The sequence below is a fragment of the Cygnus atratus genome, chromosome 5 (assembly GCF_013377495.2).
Source record: "Cygnus atratus isolate AKBS03 ecotype Queensland, Australia chromosome 5, CAtr_DNAZoo_HiC_assembly, whole genome shotgun sequence".
NCBI classification, from domain to species: Eukaryota; Metazoa; Chordata; class Aves; order Anseriformes; family Anatidae; genus Cygnus; species Cygnus atratus.
In genome coordinates, this window is record NC_066366.1 from 8,864,600 (window position 1) to 8,888,119 (window position 23,520).

The 23,520-nt window shown below is 39.9% G+C and overlaps 1 protein-coding gene across 1 annotated transcript in view; it reads left to right on the plus strand.

Moving 5' to 3' along the window:
• Window positions 1–23,520, plus strand: part of LGR4 (leucine rich repeat containing G protein-coupled receptor 4) — a 74,737-nt gene that overhangs the window by 46,637 nt on the left and 4,580 nt on the right. Inside the window, exons 4-17 of the mRNA XM_035550379.1 lie at window positions 689–760; window positions 11,330–11,545; window positions 12,073–12,144; window positions 13,872–13,940; window positions 14,534–14,605; window positions 14,692–14,763; window positions 15,452–15,520; window positions 15,767–15,838; window positions 16,957–17,022; window positions 18,261–18,332; window positions 19,238–19,309; window positions 19,624–19,749; window positions 21,174–21,295; window positions 21,933–22,007. Coding sequence (XP_035406272.1) covers window positions 689–760; window positions 11,330–11,545; window positions 12,073–12,144; window positions 13,872–13,940; window positions 14,534–14,605; window positions 14,692–14,763; window positions 15,452–15,520; window positions 15,767–15,838; window positions 16,957–17,022; window positions 18,261–18,332; window positions 19,238–19,309; window positions 19,624–19,749; window positions 21,174–21,295; window positions 21,933–22,007 — 1,247 coding nt within the window. The remainder of the gene's footprint in view (window positions 1–688; window positions 761–11,329; window positions 11,546–12,072; window positions 12,145–13,871; window positions 13,941–14,533; window positions 14,606–14,691; window positions 14,764–15,451; window positions 15,521–15,766; window positions 15,839–16,956; window positions 17,023–18,260; window positions 18,333–19,237; window positions 19,310–19,623; window positions 19,750–21,173; window positions 21,296–21,932; window positions 22,008–23,520) is intronic.

A 23,520-nucleotide genomic window follows, 5' to 3' on the forward strand; every position in this document is an offset into this window, starting at 1 on the left:
GTTCCTGAAAAAATTGGTGTTTAGATATTAATTAACAGGTAACCTTACATGTCCAATTACAGTTACCCTAATATGAACCAAAACCTAATAATATTTCATAATGTTTGAGAATCTTAATTATTTAAATTCTCTTTGTATGAAAATACTCATCATGCCATGCTATGGTGTCCCATAAAAGAAATTCTAAAAATACAGCATAACTTAATTCCGCTTGGCTCTAGTTTTGTTCTGTATCTTTTTAATGTTGTGCCCAGAGGTGCTTTGTTGTGAATAAACTTTGTAAATTAGATCGCTAACACATTGTGTATTGATGCGGCTTTAAGAAAAATTAGAGGTTTGTGTATTTTGTAGCACGTATAGGAAGATTTCACAAGAAAATAATAAAATGTCATTCGTTTTAGCAAATTTGTACTAGCATTAAACTGTTTGGCCTCTTCAGTGAGTTCTCAGGAATTTCAGTGTATTATGTCAGAACCTTGTTCTCTGCAAGTTAATACCATTAATGAGTTGCAAATGCAGCTCAAATAGACCATTTTCTTGTTTCATCGTCTTTTGGTATGTTGTCTTGATAATCACACGTGCTTTTATGTGCATTAGAAGTGAACCGTGGGCTCTTCTGTCCGCTCTGCTGTTTGTATAAAGATGATTGTCAAAGTCTACTACACTAACACACTGGAAATTTTTACAGAACCCTACAGAACAATCAGCTGAAGACTGTACCTAATGAGGCCATCAGAGGATTAAGTGGTTTACAGTCCTTGTAAGTTTTCTTACTTGGCTTTTCTTCTTGCATTGTTCTCCAAGTTCCACTTTCGGTCACTTCGTACAAGTTTGCTTCATTCTGTAAATTTCTGAGGTATAATCGTTTGTGTAATAATGTACCCGGACTTTCTGATATTGCTGTTTCAGTTGAGGCAAAGTTTTCCAAGTTCACAAGGTATTGTATTCATTGTCCTTGGGGTGTTCCAGACCCAAACTCTTTCAAAACCCAAACCCAGGTACATGATTGCTGTATAAATGTAGAGGTGGTGGAGTTAAGTATTTATCATTCTTATGCATGTCCTAAGGTGTTTAAGCAATTTTAAAACATTGTGCAAAAATGAATCATGCCCGAGTCTTTTGTATCTGGAGGAGGAAAAGGGGTTTCTGGGAAGGAGCATTGCTTGAGACATGCATAGTATTGGTTTTACTGGAAGGTGTTGAAATCACATAGACAGTTACGAACGCCTCAGCCATTATTGCTAGTTGCTCATAAGGTATTTCGTATGTGCTTATGCTATCTCATGGCTTATTATGTTTTATAAAGCATCTTAATCAGACCTTAATAGTTAGCTACAGCTCTCTAGGTGGTAGATACTTATCACTGATGAGGAGGCGGAGGGGGGGAAGGGTTTCAAAATTTTTCCTCCTTTCTGCTTACCTACAGAGAGAGGGCAGATTATCTATTCCTTCTGTGCCAAAACTCAGGTTTCTGGCTAAGATCCTGTTTCTTTGTGTTGCATCAGATTACGGAGTAGTTGTGCAACTCTTGCAAAGGTGCTTTCTGCATTCCCTGAGCTTGGATCTTGGCCACTACATTCTCATGGTTGCTCCTGTATTCCCGCCTTTTCCATCTCGAGAAACCCCAACAAGCTGCACGGGGCACTGTGAGACTGGCTGCAGGTTATCCCACGGCGGAGCAGGAGTGGGACAATGTGTAGTGCATGCCATGGGGGCTGCTGCTGCTCATCTCAGGACTGCAGTCTGCTTGGTGCAGAGGTTGTGCATCGTTATATAACCCCTCCAGATGACATGATACGAATAACCCTGTAGTAAGATTTCTAAAGAAGAACCGAAATGCCTCCCTCCTTGCTTCCAGCACTTCTGAGGTGCCAAAGAAGAAACTGCTTCAGTAAATACTTGTTTTCTAAAAATAATCCATTTCATTTTCGATGAATATGCTTTTGTCTCTGCTTATTTACAGTAACGTTTGTTCTGTATTTGAAGTTCAAAATATTTAATCTCCAGTTGTTGGTTTGGTAATTTTATGGGCAAGAGAAAAAGGTCAAAGTTAAGGGGAAAATGATAAAGCCATAATTTCTCTCTTTCTTTTGAAATTAATATACTTGGATATGATTAGAAACAAGTTGTTCAAAAAAGCAGATATTTTAGGTTTAAAAAAAACACACTGATTATGCAATACCAAATAATATAAATGATATAATCGTGTGATACAGTGTCATTGATACTGAAACATAAAGCCACAATTCCAAGCGTGGTGATGTTTGCTGTTCTGGGAGCTTCGGTGTTCGTAGACAAATGATAAACCATCAATTTTAGGAAGGTCCAAAAGGAGGAAATTGGATTAATAAGTAGCTAGATGTTTGTTTTTCTTTTTCTGAGGAAAACCAGATTGTGTTTTCAAGAATTACTGTGAGAAATACAGTGGACAAATCCAGTCTGGAAGTCACTGAATATCAGTGTCAGAAAGTCAAAGAGTTTTCTTCTCTTTTTAGAAAAGCGTAGTGAGAAATGTGAAGCATTTTTCCTGTGTGATCAGTATACTTCACCAGAATGCATTTCTGTCATTTTCACGTTTCAGGAAAACTTCCAATTTCTTGCATCACTTGTAAAAATTGCAAAATAGTTAGGAAGATCCCCTGCTAATATAGACAGCACCTTCTGGCAAAAGAATATTGGACTGGTCCTCTGAATTTTGTGTGAGCATGGAAACCTGAATGCCAGCATGCTACTTTATTTAGTAAAAAAAAAAAAAAGCAAACAAACAAAAAATTTTCGAAAGAATGTGTCAAAAATGGATTTAAAGCTCCTGAGCTGCTCTGACCTTCTAGAACAAATAACTTGTTGCAGAATATATGCTTCTACCTATTTATATATAATCTCAATCCAAAAACTGCAAGTTTAAACATCGCTTAACTGAATGTCTTTTGGCAGTTGCCCAGTTTGCTCTAAAGGTGGCTTTAGGGGGATTTTTTTCTTGGTGAAGACACAATTTGCTTGTTCATAAAACTTTATAGTATATTGATAATCTGAGCTTGGTTTGCAGCTCCCATAGAACCCTGTCTCGTTTCAGTCTTAATGTGCTCCAAGTCCCGGCTGCGTAGGAAGGCAGTTGCCACATTGTGTGCATTAATGAGCCCAGTAAACATACCTGGGTTGAAATAAATGAGATGGTTACAGGAGCTTCATGATTCCTAGTGTTTATACTATAGCTGGAGAGTAGCCAGTGTGGTTCAGAATACTAAATGACAGCTCTTTATTTTCTGTTTATATTGGATATTTTCCCAGCTCTGGCCTCCTAAAGAGAGTTAGAAAAGAGTTATTATTTATGAAAGTGAAATTTTACCAAAAGGAAGAGTTCTGGTGAGTGGAAACTCACTTTTTAGCACCTCAGAATAACTTATCTGGCAAGATATGCTCTCACATTGCACGATGCAGCGATACCTGTGGGCAGAAACTGGGACCGTGGGACTGTGCTGCTGGGATGGGAGCCGCCAGCTGCTTCTGCCTGCAGCTTTTGGGAGCAGAGAAAGCTGATGAGTAAGGAGCTACACACGGAAGCAATACTGCCAAACACTGACAGTGTATTTTTGTTACTACAAGGTAATGAAGTGGCATCTTACATTGTTTAAGTCTGGGAATGGTGTTGGTGAGGTTTACCGGCAGTCCAAGGGTCACACGGAGAGGGGCAGCAAGGTGGTGTGCCACTGTGAAGGTGTGTGCAGATACTGAAAGGACTGGGGAATAACTTCAGAGGGTCACTTGTTTCAGTGTTTTAGCGTAAGGTGTGTATTTGACTGCAATAACTTTTTTTTGGTAATACTGTTTATTCTGGGATTTAACCCAGAAATGGTTCTTTAAGCTACAGCAATTTCCACGATTCCTCTAACTCACCCCCAGAAACCCAGATAAATTGAATTCTTTGTCATAACACAGAATTTTCTAGTACAAACCAGAGCATGATGAATACTGAAACTACTGCATTAAAAAAATATATTAAAAAAAATCAGGTGCTTTGGAAAAGAGAACTGTATTCCATCTGAACTCAGAAAACGGATTGCTGCTGCTGTTGTCGGGCATTTGCCATCAAACCCGTGAGTCATTTCTGAAAGCTGGTCAATGGCCACCGACCCGTCAGAGACCACGTCTTGTAATTGCAGCCAGGGAAGCACGGAGCTGTTGGCCCTGCACATGTGCACACACGCCCGCGCGCAGGGAATGTTCGAGCGTTCTCCAGTACCAGTTCAAAGCACCGCAGCCTCGGTGTTGTTCCAGATTCCCAAACGGTGGTGTTGGGACAGAGCCAGTGCCGCACTCGGCTGTGGTAGCTCCTGCCTTGCTCCGTGTGTGGGCGTTCACCCGAGCTGCAGGTATGTGTCCGCATGCGCCGGGCCAGCCGTGAGCATCCGTGGTACCCAGCCAGCTCCGAGCAGCGTGGCCCCACCAGGGAGGAGCTGAGAGCTGAAGGCTGGGGTCCTGCTGCGGGACGGAAGGAAACGAGAGCGGCACCTTGCTTTGCAGGGCAAAGGTGTACAGTAAAAGGGTGGGAACAGGGGATGGAGGAGTATTTCGGCCACATTTTAGATGTGCTGTAGCACATACCTGCTCTAACCTCGCATCTCTAACATCCAGTCCATCTGTGGCTGTCTGGCTGTCTTGGAAGGATCCCTTATCTTCCTGTATATACAACAAACAACAACAAAACCCACAAATCACTTCTAGAAACATTCTGCTAGTACCGTAATTAAAACACACAGCTTCAAGTGGTAGTTCGCAATGATGACAAAAATTTTAGTAATGTAACACATGCAAACTGAAGCACGTTGACAGGTGTCGCAAGGGAAGATCCCTGAATTTGGAGAGGACCACACAAACACTGCTTTATATTAAAAAAAAAATTAAAATAAAATGCAAGTTTCAGCTTGTTCCTTTAAAAAAAAAAAAGTCTTAGAGCTTCTGTTGATAATTTTGTGTTTGTGGATTACCAAATTTTGAAGGACCAGGGGTATCTGTAAGGATAATCTTCAGTGGGAGACTGTAGAAGATATTGATTAACAGCAATAACTAGATGAAGTTAGCAAGCATCCTGTCTCGGATGATGCACACTCCTTCAACAGTTGTAGATTTTTTTTTTTTTTTGAATGAATCGACTTTGAATGGGTTTTCTCTAGAGGTTTTTCATTTTCCTTCTTTGCTGTTACTAAAATGATAAAAGGAACCAGTCTTCAAGTGTGTCTGTTGTCAGCTGAAGAGTTAAACTCTCAGCGTCCGAATGGGAAAGGGAGAAATCTGCGCACACTTTACATTGTTTTTGCAGGTTAAAAACAAATTTAAACGTTCTGAATGTGCTTTTCCCTTCAAGAGCTCTCCTCAGCATGTTTGGTTGTGCTGAAAAATCTTTAAATATTCAGAAGTTAAAATATACTGCTTTGGAAACTTTGCATACTTGCTGTAGGACAAAATAATAATAATAAAAAACATTTTTCTGTGCTATGTGCACCTTTGGGAGCTCCTCTGATTTTCTTGTACGTGAGACATGGGTATTTCATGTGAACCTCAGGATTCTCTGGGCATTTTGTATCTTATTTTTTCAATGTCTAGGCTTGTTTAAGGCACTGCTAATGTTTAAATAACAATCAATAAATGATTTAGAAACAGAACGCATCGGAAACTTACCTGGAGTGGTGAAAATTATCACTCTTCTGCTTATCGGTTGTTTTTCTTTTCCTTTACACAGCATATAGGTAAAGATAGCTGAATCTTCTATGGGCAATTGGCAGCAAACTCGGTGTAATCTCTGATTAGTACCATTTGAAGCATTTCAGTGGGAGAAATATACGTGCTGTCAGATCAATACTGGTGATTGAAATACCTTTGGCATGTATCATTTGTTTCTGAGAGCTGCCGTAAATTTGTCTTCAAATAAAGCAAATCCTTGTACTGATGTTCACAATACGCAAGGTGCAGAGAGCAGCTGTTTGATACAGTGAGCAAATGAACTAAGTATGTTAAAGTACCTCTGTTAACCTCTGTTAACGGCAGGTTTACTGCCTTACATTGTAGCGGAGTTTCCGATGTATTAGTCTTATCAGTACTCAACTTCAAAACCTAAAAGTCAACTCCAGTGTTATTTGAGTGATTTCTTTGTGGTTTTTGAAGGAGCACTTTAAAGAGCAAAGTTCTTTAACGATTGCCATTGAGCAGAAGTGGTTTTACACAAGAGTCGGGAGTGATTTTCCTTTTATTAACATCAATGTTCAACTCTTGCTATTAGTACAAGGCTGTTACAGTTTCTCCATCACTGAAACCCGGACTGCTGCGTGTGGTTGCAGGTGAGAGCTAGCGTGGCGACCGGCGAGGCTGTGACGGAAGCCAGAAATAAGTCTGACAGTCTCCTCTTCCCTGGCAAATATCAATAAAAGGCATGGCAGGGTTACGAGATGCAGTGCAAGTACATTTGTAACGAGTATTGCTAAAACTGCATGCATGAGGTGTCTTCTTCCGCTGTAGTGTATTCAAAAAGCTGGATGGCATGCCATTGTGCCTCCCAAGTATCTGCCCCAAAATTGTCTGTGCTCTGCACACACCAACATGTTCCTGGGAGGCCTGGTCTGAGGCTTTCAGTACAGAGTTTTAAGAAAATTTAAGATATACTGGACTCAGAATGGTAATGTTACGTGTGCTTATATAATTCATGTACACACACGCACTTAGGTGTTAGTTAGACTTTGGAACTCTTATTCATTTGAATTAAGGTAGGAGTTCTTATTAGTTTTACGGTTTCCTTTATGTGAAGTTAATTGTTTGTAGATCTTTCATTTGCTTTGTTCTTTACCTGTTCTAACAATACGTTAAAAACTCGCATGAGAGCTGTTGAATGTATAGGCTTTTGTTGTGCTCCTGCTCTTTCTTCTTGTGCACTTGTTGGAGTTTGTATGAGGAGAGAACCCGATAGGAAATACCAATGAAGATGGCAGCTCAGAAGGTAAACTCTGAATTTAGAGACTAAAATTTGAAGGCCTCTCACAAGTCAGTGCTTATAGGGCAGCTGGAACTGGAGTAGCTTTTGAAAGATGAAGGAATGTAAGTATATGCTGCAAGCTCTAATGTCAAGACCATAGAACATCCTTAAAACCAATGGAAAAGGACAGACTTTATTAAGGGTCAGTCTAAACAGCAAAGAAGAGTTCCTGTGCTTCGTTAGCTATTAGTGCTAGTGAATACTCTCGTCCCATCAGAAAGAAAAGGTGTGGTGCTGAATTGCACTATTTTATGGAAGCTGTCAAATATTCTAGTTTTGCTTTTCAGTTGTTTCATGAAGTACACTGTTGTGTGCGTGCCATGTTATACAGAAGCATCACAGCTGTGATTTCCACAGTGGAAGTAATGTAGATAAGCTTAAATTTTACCGAGGGGTGTGTGGGGTTGGGGAAGTAGGAATAACTGTGGCATATCAGGTTCACACTAAGAGGAATGAAGGAACACAAACTGTGAATAAGACAAAAATGGCTGAATTACTTAAAAATGAATCTCGACGTCTGATAACTAATAACAGAAATTGAGCTCCAATAAATTATTTTTTCCATAACCCTAGTAATACCCAGTTGGGTTCTTTTTAATGTTATACTTGCTCCTGTTACATTTGTAAATCACAGGTTTTCCCTTTAAAGCTGTAAGTGCAGCTCAACAAGAGCGCTATGCAAACCTTCGGTTTTCAGCTATTTTGTTGAGATGTGCGATGGCCTTTGGGGAAAGCTGGGGCCAACACACTGCTTTTCAGACTCGCAAAGCAGGCAGCTGCTATGTAACTGGGGAATTGAAGGGATGCAACCCATCACAGCATGCTGTCCCGTCTGCCTGCTTAACTTGGGCTTTATGATTTGGCATCAGTAATTACTTCCAGCTCAGTTCAGACATTGCTCTTGGTTAGATGATGCCAAGAAGCCACAGAGAGCAAGAAAAATGCCCTTTCTGTCTTCCACCCGCTCTCCCGCTCCATGGGAATGGTGGCTGTTTTGCCTCTCCCCCCTCGGTTTTACTGCTTGGGGCAGAAGATGAAAATTAGAGATTGAAGGACTGTGGAGAGCCATCGGCGTATGACCCCGATGCGGAGTTACGTGGGTTCTGGATGGGGCTAAGAGCAGGGCCAAGGTTCTGACCAGGGGAGCGCCTCGGTGACCTGCCTGGCTCCCTGGCCCTGTGCATCCATCCTTCTGCCACCCGTCTGCCGGTGAGCGGCCGGAGGGACAGACCCAGGCCTGGGATTTCTGTGGGTTTTGTTGTTGTTGTCTGTTTGCTTGTGTGGTTGTTTTGTTTGTTTTTGCCCAAATCTTCTTGGATAAGTGGAATTTAGTAAGGAGCACAATGAAAGTACAAGCATAGGCGGAGACAGGTAGTCACAGGGACTAAGTGCTGCCTGCCTCTCAGGGTGTGTTGCTTCTCTTACAAAAGTAATAATAGAAAAATCAGTTGAAGAGAAGACTCGGATATATTTATTCCACTGGAAAATAATTCTTTTGATCTTCAGGGAGGTGTGTGAATTCAGGAGGGAGAAGAAAGACAGGTAATTTCTATTTTTTTTTTCTGCAGCAGAGCCCCAGGCTTTTTTTCTCTACCTGCTCCCCCTCCCCCCCCCCCCTTTTTTTAATTATCACCAGACATTTAATTTCTCTGAAATGTTCCAGTCTTGAAGCACACTAAAAGCATTCAAACAGAATGGTGTACACACCTGTCAGACCATGGGGCAACTGATAAGGGGATGCCAATATATGAACCATAGGAATTAGCTCTTTGATATATAGCTTTAGAGCTAATGGCACCTCCCTCATCTTAGGAAAGAGCCTTTTGGCTGCGGTTTTTGTAAATTCCTGCTTATATCAGTGTATTTGTTGCTTAATTTTGTGCATTTCTTGACTTGTTATTATATGGAAATTCAGCTGCTGACATGTTTTTCTGAATAACTGGGAATATTCAAACCACGTACAGCACAACAGCAAGACCCTCTTTCACAGAAGTAGACGAAGGGCATTAATGCCTTATGGATATTATGTGGAGATTTCTTAAGATGGCGTGATCAAGCTTTTCTTCTTTCTTTGAATTTACCATATATTTTACATTTCGGAGAGAAAATAATTAGGCTAATGCTGACCACTTTGGTAAACCCAACATTTTAACATCTTAATTGTTCAAGGTTGATTTAGATGCAATAAAATGTATCCTCACAGGTATGCACAGTGCTGTAAGCTAGGCTGAAACAAGATGTTTCCAGCTGACTGCAGGTGGAGCAATGTACAGAAACACCTCCCCTTCTCTTGGCCCTTTCTGCCTTCCCAGTATGGTCCAGTGAGCTGGGCTGGCTGCTCTTCATCTGCTCTTGTACACGGTGAAAGAGGAGAGAGCCCAGAAGCCCCCTCGTGATTACTGGAGCCATAGTGACCGTGCACAGGGACAAATGTGGAGCAGTCACCTGGGCCATCCTGCGCCTGCTGAGAGGGCCAGGATGAATGGCTGCAGGCAATGACTTCTTAAACTGATCCGGCTAGATTTTCAAGAGCATGTCTGATCATGGCTTCAGAAATGCAGTGCGTGCTTAATATAACTCCCAACCCGTGCTGTGCTGGTTTGTATCATAATAAGCATCAGCGTTAATGGAGTGCATATGAGTTTTGTCTCCCCAGACAGCAGCATACATAACACAACTGGTACGCCAGTCATCTCAAGCTAGTTACGCAAGGTGTTTTCTTCCACGTTTGCAGTGAAGTCACCAGGTTTCAGCTCTGTGTTGACCTGCAGAAGACTGAATGCCAGTCACTCTCAGCCCTACGCAGACTCAATTTGTTACAGTTCTCTTTGTGTGTTTTTTTTTTTTTTTATAATTATTTGGTTTTGTTTTCTTTTTTTCTTTTTCCATCTTGTGGGCTATCATTGCTTGCCTTTCATCTCTTCCACTTAGGAAGAATAGTGCTTTATTAATGTTTTTTGCTTCTTTCTGGGTCATCCCTCGCAGCTGCCCGTTCTTGGGGCTTCTGTCCGTGTAGACCCAAACTTAAGCTTTTACTCTGGATGTTTTTCCATTTTTGTCGCTGACACAGCTGGTTATGTAGCAAAACATGGGCAAACCCAAACCAGGCCCTGTCTGTACCTTCTGCCTGCTGTGGCTGCCAGTGATGATATCCAAGTCACCACGCTGCTGGATTAGGAAGATGAAAAAGCAAGTTGATTCAGAGCATGTTGCACGAGGGAAAAGCACACGTAGTTTTGCATAAGAGTTTCTGTTGTCACTGCCAAAGCCAGGCATCAGACAGGGAGCACACAGTACCACGTGGATGAGGATTTGTGGTTGGGCTGTGAGTAGCACCTGCACCTCTGTTGTGAGGGTTCACAGCTGAAGCCCAGGCTGAGGACCTACCTTTGGCCTCCGAGGTGGAGGAGCATGGAGTTCTTCCAGGTGTGGAGTTCTTTTTTGTTTTTTTTTTTTGATGCTTTGAAACATGAAGAAGCTGTGAAACCAAGAGCATATGTGAGCGAGTAGTTGTAACAGGACTAACTGTAACACGTGTGCTGCAGTTCTTTTTGAAAGGCAGCAAAGCCATTTTCTACATGTGTTGCTTCTGCTAGTACTTGCGATTAGAGTTAATGTAGGGAAAAAACCTGGAGGCAATAATGTCCAACACTTACCAGTGCTAGTGTTCTGGTTTGCATTTTTTGTGGAGCGTGACAGGAGAGATCAGCTGTCAGACTGATATTTCTCCATTTTGGCTGATGGTGTAATGTTTTATTTGCCAACACGGTTCATAACTGACTTTGTTCAAGAACTGCATTTAATAGTTGCGTTTCCTTAAAGTAGTTGCTTAAGGTGTGTAGCAGTACCACAAGACAATACGTATGACAGTATACGGCGCTATTGACAATGGAGGTACAGGGATAATCATTCAAAGGAGTAATGCTCTCTGCAATCTGTGAGACAATATCAAGCCACCTTTCAAGGTCGTGTTCCAGTAAGGTACCTACAGGAGCTGGAGGGTTTGTGGGGAGGAGACTTCTGTAGTTACCAATTGACGTGGGTAAGCTGATTGTAAGCATATGAATTTGTTAAAATGTTTTATTAAAAACATCTAAGAAGATATTTTTATGAAGCTTTCTTTTATGGGTTCATGTGACTTGAAAGAGTGTTCACATGTTGCTTCAGTAAACTCTCAAACTTATCAGTATTAAAATATTTCAGTAAAACACATTTAAAAAATGTTCGGGGTGATAGGACTTGAATCTACTTTTTTACTGCTTTGCAGTTTGTGGATTTACCATGGAAATTCTTTCTGTTTCAATCTAGGCGTTTAGATGCAAACCACATCACAGCCGTACCAAAGGACAGTTTTGAGGGCCTGGTGCAGTTGCGTCACCTCTGGCTGGATGACAACAGTTTGACAGAAGTCCCCATCCATCCGCTCAGCAACCTCCCCTCTCTGCAGGCGTTGACGCTGGCCCTTAACAAAATAACGCACATTCCTGACTATGCATTTACAAACCTGTCAAGTCTTGTTGTTCTGTGAGTATTTGTTACTTTGCTTCACGGGTCACTTGGATTGTCCCCAGTTAGAGCTTCAGTTTATCTAGGATGACACTGAAAATAGCATTTGGCTGTATTTTAGCTCAATTGTCTAGTAACGGCCTATACCACCAGTGCAAGTTGTTATCATGTATACTCGACAGCCCACTGCAGGTTTGCTGAAGACTTTCTACTATACAGAAAGTCAAAAGTGCTATGGGTAGTGAGGTTCCCGCATATCTTGATGCCATATTTTGATTTATACGTTTAAATCATGTTTAATTGCACTTCTGGATAGTGAGTAAAGGTTTAAAATAGGTTGTTTTGACTGCAGGCAATCTATTCTGTTTCCGTATGAGGATGAGATATTTCTGTCTGGAAGTGCAAGACATTTTGCTGCATTATCCATCCCATGAAATGTTTTTTCTAAACCATTTAACTGTCTTGATTTCATAGAATAATCTGCTAATTTGTTAATTTACATGAAGTTATTCACTCATCTTCATTCTTGTTTTGTTCTTTTTCAGACATCTTCATAATAATAAAATAAAAACTATAGGAAAACACTGTTTTGATGGATTAGACAACCTTGAAACCTTGTAAGTATGTTTCTTAAAGTAATTCTTTGTTCAGTGTCATTTGTCTCATTCACAGCTTAATTGAGCTTTATGGTGAAGATTTTGCGAACAGTGCGTGTGTGCAGCACAACACATACCTCCAACACTTATGTCCAGCTCAGGTTTCAGAAGTGAAGGCTAATACCAGTGCAGTGCTCCACCAAAACTAATTAACTATGTTGAGAAGCGGGTAAATATTAGCCTGGGTGAAATGTCGTGCAGGATGATGTGGCTCTAATGTTCCTGGTCCTGATCTAGCTGGTGTATCTTTGCATAGCACTCCTCTGAGTCAGCTGGATATATCAGAAGTGTTTGAGTGGCCCTGTTATGTGATAAGGGACAAATATTTGTTTCTCAGATTTACCGTGGGATTAAACATATTTAAAATACGCTGTCAAAACTGTTGTGTGTCAATAGGAGGTTTCTCAGAGGGCCCTAGTGGGCTGTTTCTCCACTGCTCCTCCTCTCTTACTGGATGGGCACCACTGCCTGCCAAGGAAACTCTCTATCTCAAGTGTCCAAGCAGCTCCTGAAGTGATCCTCAGCTCCTGGGTTCCCAGCCTCTCGAGACTGACATGAGTTCACTTCAAATACTGGCAAATATTAAACTGATAGACTGCTTTATCTGAAACATTGAGCATTGCATTCCTTCAGACAGAAATAGGAGATGCAGGTGCACCTGCACCACTTTCCCCTTGCCTCGAGTCTGTTGTCCTTGCTGACAATTCATACTTATCCCAGTACCACTTTTCTATAGTGGCCTGTCAAGACAGGGTCTGGGCTCTTTTCAACCTCCAGAGCACCTCCTAGGAGAGGAATGGCCTTCAGCTGCTTGAGTTGCATTCCCTGTTTCCCTTCAACTTGCTCAATGAATGTCTAGTAAGCAGTGTTTCTTTCAGCGGTGCCTTTAGTTATGCTTAAGTGAATGCCAAATAATTAAAACTGATGAAGGAGGGCAAGGGCACGCTACAGCCACTGACAACCTCTGTTAACATCAGGAGTTTGGAGGAGTCCAGGAACATTGCTTACTCCAACTACCTTGTCATTCTCTTGGAGCCTTCAGTTATTAAATTAAGCAATAGCCAGGTACTATGTAAATGCATGCAGCTGCTGTGAGACTCTAAAAATGGTTTTGTTTCTCTTAAGCAATCCTTTTTGCAGAAGTTTATAGCAGGTTCTGACATAACTGCTAGAATGGTGACAGGTTAACAGTCCACGTCCGTATCATTGACGTGCACTGATTCAGTGTGATGTGATGGGCTTTACCTATGCTTCTCTTTAATATTTAGAATTGGGTTTGCCACAAGGTCTGCTATTGCCTAATGGCTTATTTACTATTTATTTTATAAAACCAGAGAGAAAAGTTGTCAGAGTAAGCTAACAAAGAGTAATCATATGTGTCTACTTTTTTTTTTGTCGTCGTTACTTTGAAATCTTAGTTCATTGTCATGTAAATTCATTTGAAGAAAAATCTGTGAGGTGTTGAAAAATACTGAGCTTTGCTGTAAAGAAATGTCAGAAGTTATTAGCTGGTTATAAAGTATGTAAAACATCAGAATACTGAATCTAAGTTAAAAATCAAGTTATTCTGTAGTCTAGTTAAAGATGTTCTGAAAGTTTTTACTTTCACTGAATTGTCTTAAATAGAAAAGATTTTGTTTCATAACCATGATAAGTATTTTCTAACTTTTCTGTTTTGTTTCTTCTAGGGATTTAAATTATAACAACATGGTAGAGTTCCCTGAAGCCATAAAAGCCCTCCCAAGTCTAAAAGAGTTGTGAGTATTACCTATTATCCCTTTTTAACTCTTTTCTTTATCCTTTCTGTAAATAAAAAGAGAAAAGAAATTCCCAGATTTAAGAATGCTCATCTGATTATGCAGCAGCCTAGATCAGATCAAGTTATGCTAAGTGATGCTGTAATTAAAGGAAAATATAATCAACAGCTACAGAGGGAGCCTATTGAAAATGATTTTGGAGTTATATAACCAAGGAATTTATTCAGGAGTACCATTAGCATAGATCTTAATCATGAGCTGGTTTTGGCCTCCCATAGCAGAATTATATATTCACTGATTGTGCATGTTTTCCTTGTTCCCTCCTTAAAAAGCGAAAAGGAGAGAAAGCATAAGATCATGTTTTGGACAGAATATTTTCTTCCTATTGAAATATTTTCAGTATAGCTAGAATGGCGTAGACAAAAATCACGCCTTCAAACCTGCTCCTACATACTCCAATTTAACTACAACCTAACTTTTGGCAGGATTAGGAGTTGAATAGGTGTAGTGTATCCGCACAAAGATGACGACTGTTGGTTGAATCTACTGGCAGTATATTTCTAAATGTGGGTTTTCTTTGCTAATATCTTTAGGGCATTTCACAGTAACTACATTTCCATAATTCCTGATGGTGCATTTGCAGGAAACCCCCTTCTAAGAACGATGTAAGTAATTTTCATGCTTCTATTTTTAGTCTGTAGCAGACTGCGACTGTAAGAACAGTGATTGAAACATGTTTTTCATTTCCCAGACATTTGTATGATAATCCTTTGTCTTTTGTGGGAAACTCGGCATTTCAGAATCTGTCAGATTTGCATTCCCTGTAAGTATCACCTCAACTAAATAGTACAATAATTTGATATGAAATGTTGTGGCTAAAAACTCAAAATAACTGAATTTCCCAACTGCCTCTACCTCTTAATGTGTAATTTTTTTAATCAGTTAGCTTTAACAAGCATTGTTATGGTTGGGAACGTCCAGTTTCATAAGAAGTTCTGCTAAATATGCTTTACAACGTTGTTTTTTTTTAATCTTCATCACCTTGCGTAAGACATAATCTCAGGCTGAATGCTCAGGTTCTTACCTAAACAAACTCCAATATGTCCTGGGTGTTTTTTGAACAGGGGTGTACATTGTGAGGATACTTTGCAGGTTAGTGCGTGCATGCTCTCAAACAATATCAGTTCTGGGGGTGAGGAGTAAGCAAAATGGAGTTCCAGCTTTGAGCTACAAACTACCAAAGAGTTTAGGCCCTTTTCCTATGTGTTTTGATATGACGCTTTCCAATTTGATTAGTTCCAGTTAATTGCTAACAGAGGTAATTTATTAAACAAATTATTAGTGTAAGAAGCACTTAGAAGAATATCTTCATGTGTAAAATTTAAATAAAGCAGAAATAATAAGGATGTTAGAATGTCTGCTTAGTGAAAATATCTACCTGATAGCAAGACTGCATGTCACAATTCATTTGCATAATAATTTACAGCTAATTTTTGTGGGGATTTTTTTAGGGTCATTCGGGGTGCCAGTATGGTGCAGTGGTTTCCTAATTTGACAGGAACCATTAATCTGGAGAGCCTGTAAGTATACTATGCAGAAATAATTTCCAATGATTTCTTGGGTTTGCCCCATGTGAAATGATTGAAATATGATTTAGTGGGTCTGGAGAGCATCTTGGATATATGTTCTCTTCCTCTCACTAAATGTCTTTGTTGGTGAATCTAGCACCTAACAGCTAAGACACCATCTTCCGTCTGTTCCTATGTATGCTAGTTTTGTTATACCATCAACAATACAAATATTTATATGTGTTTTTTTTTTCCTAGAACTCTAACAGGGACCAAGATAAATAGTATTCCTGTTAATTTGTGCCAAGAGCAAAAGATGCTACGAACTTTGTAAGTGTACACATTGTGCTCCTATTTTCATCTGGATCAAAATGTTTTGATGTAGAGCTAATTTAAAGAAAAGGTTTTGCTCAGTTAGTAATGCAAAGGAAAAACAGAAAAAGAAGAAGCAAGGTGTGCTGAAAATAAATGCAAAAGAACAAGCTGGAAAACATAACCATTAGGGGGCCAAAGCCATGTTTACAAAGGATGCATACGAAAAAATGGAACAAAAGCACTTTGTGAGAAATGGAGGAGAAAAATACCTTTTGTTTTACAGGAGATAAATTGGGATGAAGGAGGAGAATGATGTATGATTTATTTTCAAATACCCGTTTATCTTTTGAACAGAACTTGAAGGGTTGTTTGCAAGTTTCTAGTCTCCCTTTTTTGCTGCATAGTTTCACAGAAAATTCTGAGAGGTACCAGTACCCCAAATCAAAATTTGCAACAAATTCCTGCATCACATACTAGCCATCCAGTTCATCCTAAAAATCCAGCTTATCAATAAACCTTTTTAGATTACAGTTCTAAGAATTCAGGAAATTTGTACAGTATGATTTTTGGGTATGCGTGTATCCAGACATAGAGCTAAAAGCAGCGCCTATAGGATCAGAACTGTTGTTTGGGAGGGATTGCATGAGCTGTTGAAGCCACTACAGAGGAACAGCCTATTTCTCCCTTACATTTCAATTGCAGAACACTAATTTCAGTTGTTAATGATTGCCAAATAGAGTTTTCAGTTGATTGTTTTTTCTATGCTTGCTCACTTTACATGACTTGTTGAATATTTCAGGAAAGTCAATGATAATTTTGTTCACCTAATTCAGAGAATTGATTGGGGAGATAGAAAAGTACCTTTTAACAAGGTTACAAGAATGAAGTGTTGTAAGGCAATAAATCAGTGTTTTACAGAGTTTAAAATAGCCTTATTTCTGTTACTTGTTGATGTATGTATGTAACACGTATAACTGAAGTGCACAACGGGACTAGCTGTCTTCACAGATGATGCTTATAATTCCCTCTTTAAAAAGTTTTTTTCCTGCCAATCCACTTCGTTACAAGCAATGAGATGTTTCAAGTAGAACAGAATTAAACTGAGCATCCTCCTCCCATTTTCTGTTTTGAAGGGACTTGTCTTATAACAATATAAAGGACCTCCCAAGTTTTAAGGGCTGCCACTCCTTGGAAGAAATGTAAGTAGAAATATATGTTGGTTATTTTATTACTTCTTTAGTTAGTACATTGAGTCCTGCTCTCCAGAGTTGTTTTTGCTTCATGTTTGAGCATAAGTACAATTTGAAGATTAAGGCCAGAGTGAAGTAATATGACCCTGTCATGATGGACAGAGAATTCAACCAGTTGTGTTTTCCTCAATCAGCTATGGTTTAATTGTTCTTTTATCAAAAAAAAAAAAAAAGGACGCATGAATCCTACATTTCATAGAAGTATTGCTATATGCATAAATAGAATGAGCACTTAGGTGTTTTCTTTCATGCCTCTTATTTCTTCCACTCTTCTTCAGTTGCCTTCAACTATCAACCTATACTTGGATAAAATACTTGCTTTTTTCCTGTAGTCCCTATAAGACACATTCTTTCTCAAAACCTATCTGTGTTTTTCCTTATTTCATTGTCTTAAAACTTCCTAAGCTTTATTTCTAGGTCCTATGGGATTTTCCCATGTGCTTATGTTCCTACTTCTCCTTAAACCTCTCTGCTCCTAATCTTCTTGACTTTTAATGAGATTGGAGATAACAGACTTCTCACAGATCTTTGCTGTTACACTGACATCTTTGGGCTCATTGTGCACGCTTTTTCCGTAGAACATCGAGCAAAGCATCTTCAGAGCTTGTTGTGTGTGAAGGAAGCCTGTTAGTCTCCAACAAAGGCACCACTGATGTGGTGTTTTTTAGAACATGCTGTTACTGTATACACGGGGGAGCCTAAGGGAGTTTGTCTGGAAGGGACATGAGGAACAAACTTATTGAAGTATAATTTAATTTGCCCATTAGCTCTTGAAGCATTTATCAGCATTGTCCTTTCAAAAAATCTGTATTTTGAGAAAAAGAAAGCACACCTGAATGTCCTAAAGATTCCTTGCAGAATTAGGTGGGCTTGCGTTAAATCTCTGTGACTCCTGAAAATTCATAAAGTGTTACTTTTCACTTGGAAGTAATACAGTCCACCCATGACATTCTCTTCTAAATAATAAGAGTTGTGAAGTGGGATTGGGCAAAGGTGCTAAAAAAAGAGCTTCATAATTGTACTAACATAGCTAATGTGAAATGTAGAGCAGATACCTACACAGTTTGCCTTCAAGGGGAAACTAAATCTTGCCATTGGTAAGGCTAAATCTACGTAGTAGCAGCCATCGAGCTATTCCATGGTTTGAAGTCAGCCCGGTTCGCCAACAAAGTTTTGTTTCTTTGCAGTTCCTTACAGCATAATCAAATCCATGAAATCACAGATGATACCTTTCAAGGACTGTCCTCCCTTCGTATCCTGTAAGTGTACACAGTTGCATACTGAGTAAAACAAGATAATGTTTCTGATTCATTCCTAAAATGATGGCAGGGCTTGGTGTTACGAATCTGGTTTACGTCCAGTGGCCAGGTATGCTGGATCCTAAGGTGAAGCAAACAATGTGCAAGAAATACTAGCGGCAGCCAGTTTCAGTCCTGTTCTTTTTATTCTTTGTTTTGCTCTTGTAGACTCTCACACGTATGCGTATCTAAAGTGATTTTTCTTGGGTAGTCTACTATCCAGTATTATATGCTTTGTATTGGAGCATCCTATCTGTTTTCTTCAAGAGAAGCAAACCACTAAAAAAAAGTAACCCCTACCTTCACATTAGTTGTATGAAGATTATATAGAAACACTGCAATTATCAGTTAAAAAAAATACAGAATTTCACAGGCCATTTAAAAGGAATGTCTTAAAAAGTCATAGTGGTCCAGCAGGAGCTGGATCTGGAATTAGAAATCCAACCAAGCAAATGCCCTTCTCCTTATTCTTCCGTTCTCTTCCTCCACCCCTTCTGACTTGCCCTACTGCAGGTGTGGTTGTCACCAAAGTGATCTAGCTGGCACCTTCACCCTGGGAGTGGGTGATGCCAGAGCCTGCCTCTGCCTTGCTGAGTTGCCAGGGTCAAGGAAGGAAGGGAAGGGGAGCACTAATGGGATACAGCTGCTACCTTGGTAATGGGATGAAGCCAAATGCGGCTGACTGGCCAACAGATTCAGCTGCTACTGCACTTGTCCAGCTGGGGAGAGAGGGGAGGTGGGAGGGTCATTCAGCTTTTCTGTCAAAGATACAATGGGTGTGTCACCTTAGCTTTTTTCTCAGAATAGTGGCTGTTGCAATGTTTTGGTGAAACTGCTAAAATAATGTTATTTGGCATTTATTGCAGTGACCTCAGTAGAAATCAGATCCATAAGATCCACAAGGAAGCTTTCATCACCCTTGGAGCTATTGTTAACCTGTAAGTAGGCTATTCTGTATGGGAACCTCCTTTCTCTACCATTAAATTGCTGAGATAGTAAATGCTTTTAGCTTAAAACTGGTATATCTCCATCATTTTTTTCATCTGTGTGGATCACAAAACCTCTCGTGAACTGAATGCATGCAGGACACAATAAAATGAGGCATGCTTCTTTAAATTGCCTGCTGCAGCGACAGTCATTTTCCAGACCACAGCCTTGGTGCGGGACTTTAAAGACTTCCTACTCCTAAAAGTACGCTATAGGATCTTCAAACTTGCTTTGTTGTAATGCTATCTTAATATTCATATTTCAGAGACCTAAGTTTCAATGAACTCACTTCAATTCCAACTGAAGGATTAAGTGGACTGAACCAGCTTAAACTTGCAGGCAATTCCGAGTTGAAAGAAGCTTTGGCAGCGAAGAACTTTGCAAAGCTCCGGTACGTTGGTAAACAACACTACAGAGTGCCTCGCTTTTCCTTTGCCTGTAACAAGCAACGTGACAATAAATGAAGCCGGTTTATTAGATAGTACTGATGACAGATGATCAGGCCCTTCACTGAGTCCTGCAGTGCCTCAACATTGGTGTATATGAAGGTGTATCCTGACTATTCTGATGGAAAAAAAACACATTTGTAGACAATTTTCTTGGAACCTGTTAAATTTTTCCTCCACTGCTTTTCAGGCAGATATAATCAGCTGACTTCAGATTAGTGGTTTGGATGGATTCCATTTGTTATTGAACTGAGCACATCTGTCTTTCAGTGCGTGGAAAATGGGAACAAACTCACAGGTGCCTGATTCCATAATCACCACACTTCATACATATGCTGTTTATTCACGGAGGCAAATTATATAAGAGTAACAGTGATCATTTAAATTGGAACCTGTTACTGATTTCAATACACGGTGGATCAGACAGTGATGAACTGTTTTGCATTTCCAAGATCTTTGTACGCATTAATATTTCAATCCTGAAGAAGTAGTTAAAAATTGTTTTCCATACTGTCCAGTGGAAAAATGGGCATGAAGATACTGTTAATTTGTGTAAGGCTATTAGAGGGTTCTTTGTCAGTCTTATAAACAAGCCTTGGCAATCCCATGGAAACAACACACTTTTATGTTGTTGTTGTTTTTGATCTGTGCTTGAGAACTAATGCACTGTGGGATCCTTCAGACCAATGTTCCTCCTAAATATTTACATGAACATAATTCAGGAACAATACTGCAGATAGTTGATATTGTAGCCTTGAGTCAGAAAAAATAGCTTTTGGTCTGCTATTACTGAGTTGTTTATATGCACTTTTAAAAACTCTGTATGCAGCTATACTTCTTTTCTACACAGATTAGTAGCATGTACCATTTCCAGAAAACACACAGAAAGACAATAGCAAAATATATATGTAATTTTTTTTTTCTGGCCAACAAAATGAACTGAAAAGGAAACATGGGTTTTTAATGCTGTGGTCATTTGGGAATTAACTTTCTTACAAAACAGTTATGCTGTAATTAAGTTGCTTGGTGAATTTTTGATTTAATTTGTACAGTAACACCACAAATATTGGTCAGAACTTGTTTTGTATAAGGAGGAAAAGTAAAAGCAAAGAGATAAATGTCACAAAATATTTTTGGTACTCCTTGCTGTAGACAACACTTGGATGCATCACCTGTCCTTTATCTCAGTGAAAAAGTTAATCAGAAGTGGTTACAACTGATGCAATTTAAAATTTATTTTTTTCTTAGTGACCAGACAAAATACTTCTGTTTTAGCACTGAAGTGTGCCGCTTAATGTTTTTTAATAGGTGGTAACCTTGGTTAAAGTTACAGCAGGTAACAGTCTTCATTGTTCTGCCTGTATTTCAGGTCGCTCTCTGTGCCATACGCTTACCAGTGCTGTGCATTTTGGGGTTGTGACTCTTACTTAAACTCGGATGCTGAAGATTCCAGTCACCAAGATCAAGGTACCTTGGTGGATCGTGAGAAGGGTAAGGGTACTTATCCTAGTGAGGAATATGCGTTAGGACAGCAATAGTTTTTTTGGGCCAGACTAGACCAAATAAAATGTCTATTGTCTTTGAGTAAGAAAATATGGAAAATATCATCTTCATAGGAATACAGAAACCATCTGTGAAAGTGATTAGCAGTTCCTGGCCAGGTGGGCAATGCCACGTTCTTTCTAAATGTGTGAGAACTGACTGTTGTTTAAAACTATTTCCCACTGCCAGATTGTTTCTGTTATTTTCTGCCAGAGCAGAAGATGTTTTATTGATCTCAGTATTTCAGCCTTCCTGTACAGAAAGCTTGTCCTTACGCTATTAGTTCAAGGCCTTGTAGATCTTTTCCCTGTTGATTAAAAATGTTGCTGCTGTGTTGCAAAACGCTGTGAGTAGTTACCCAGGGCAGTAGTAACTTACCCTGCTGCAGCAGTTTCTGTGCTGAGTGTTGGACCATTTGTGACAAACTGGAACAGCTCCGCTTGTTACAGGCTAGAAAGCTGGTGAAGTGTTGGGTCTTTGATCTTCCAAAGCTGTACTTCCATCCTAGGCAGCTTTGTTGCATTTCGTTCTTTTTTTTTTTTTTTCTTTCTGCAACTAACCTGATTTTCATTTTATTTGGGTACAGCTGATGCAGATGTTCTGAGAAATGATGAAAATGCAGAACTGGGACAGACTATTATTCACTGTACACCAGCAACAGGTAAATCTCATAAAGCGCTTTAGCCACATGGTGAACTTTAGGCATGGTGTTATGCAAATAGCTGTCTGCAGAATTGTGTTGTATTCCTCTGTTCCTCTGTACAGAGAAAGTTAAGCTGCAGTGCTTGGGTGAAACTTCATTTGATGCCATTGTTGTTTTGGACAAGCAGTCACAAAGAATTGGCTCAGCTTTAGACATAGTACTGTATGGGAGAAATATGTTACAAAAAAACCTGAAGTTGGTTTCCATATGCAGAGCATGCTAGACTGTGATACTTACATTTGGGGCTTGCTGTGTTTGCACTGCCCCCTAATTCTGCATTACTCTTGCCAAGGAAATATCTGTGGAGCAGACTGTATGAATGCTCATCTGCTTCAGTGAGAAGTTAGCCTGCGCTTTAAAAAGCTTCTATCAAACTGCTGTCATTCGTGGTTTAAGCTAAGCCTGATGTCTTTTCAGGAGAGAGGATGAGGAATGCTCACGTGATCTGTTCTCTCAGCCCTGCCCTAGCAGCATTAATTGACAGCAGAGGACTGTTACAAGTAGCTGGAGTAGCATCTTAAACTGCTACAGATATTTGTGCTACCGTACTCATACTGGCATACCAGAACTACTTCGATTTGGGCTTGAACAGTCCAGGAGTGTTGAAAGCCTTTGATCTCGCAGATGAATATATTCATTCTAGGCAGTTTCATTGCTCCCCTTCTGCTTATCTTCCTTCTTCTGCACATTTCCACACACGGTTCCGCTCAGCTCCTAAAGCAGAGGCTGTGCTGCCTCTTACTTCCTCACCTTTGCCATGGGCTCACAAGAAGAGAGAAGCTTTTATACATCTTGTATCCTTCTGTTTGCATAAACAGGAATATGTAGATAAGGGGGAGAGTATGCTTTGAAGAAAGCTGATTCTGGATGAACGCAGGTTTTCCAAGCCTGGTTTCATTCTTTTCTCCTTTACTGGTATTTTACATCCATTATGAAACTTCGTCTGTTTGCTCTTCATCTTTTGGGATAGCTCTGGCTGTAGTGTACAGAATACTGCAAGGATTTCTAGGTCACAGCAAAAGAAAATTTGTGGTGGTACTAATGTAACTGGATGATCTGAGAGGGAATTGAACCAATGTTGCTTATTTGCTTTTGATCTCCTGTTCGCAGAATGAGAGTTCAGATAGTATGTTATATGGGTTAAATCTTTAAAGCCTTTAGCTCTCTTTTTGCCCATGCCAGAGATGCTGTAACTCTAAAAGGAACGAAGAGCTTGTTTTACAAGTTCACAATTTGCCTTGTTTTTCACCAGTCCCTCCCATACTAACAACGTATTTTCCCTGCCGTGCTGTCGTCTGGTCATAAGTAGGACACTCCACCCACCACCCGAAGTTCTGAATCATTGCTCATCCCATAGAGCCACTTTCCACCTTGCCTAATGGCAGGAATGGATTGCTGAACAGTGGCACTCAAGTAGCATAGCGCTGAAAGCAGCAAAACTCATCCTTCCTAGCATGAATTTCCCTAGTGG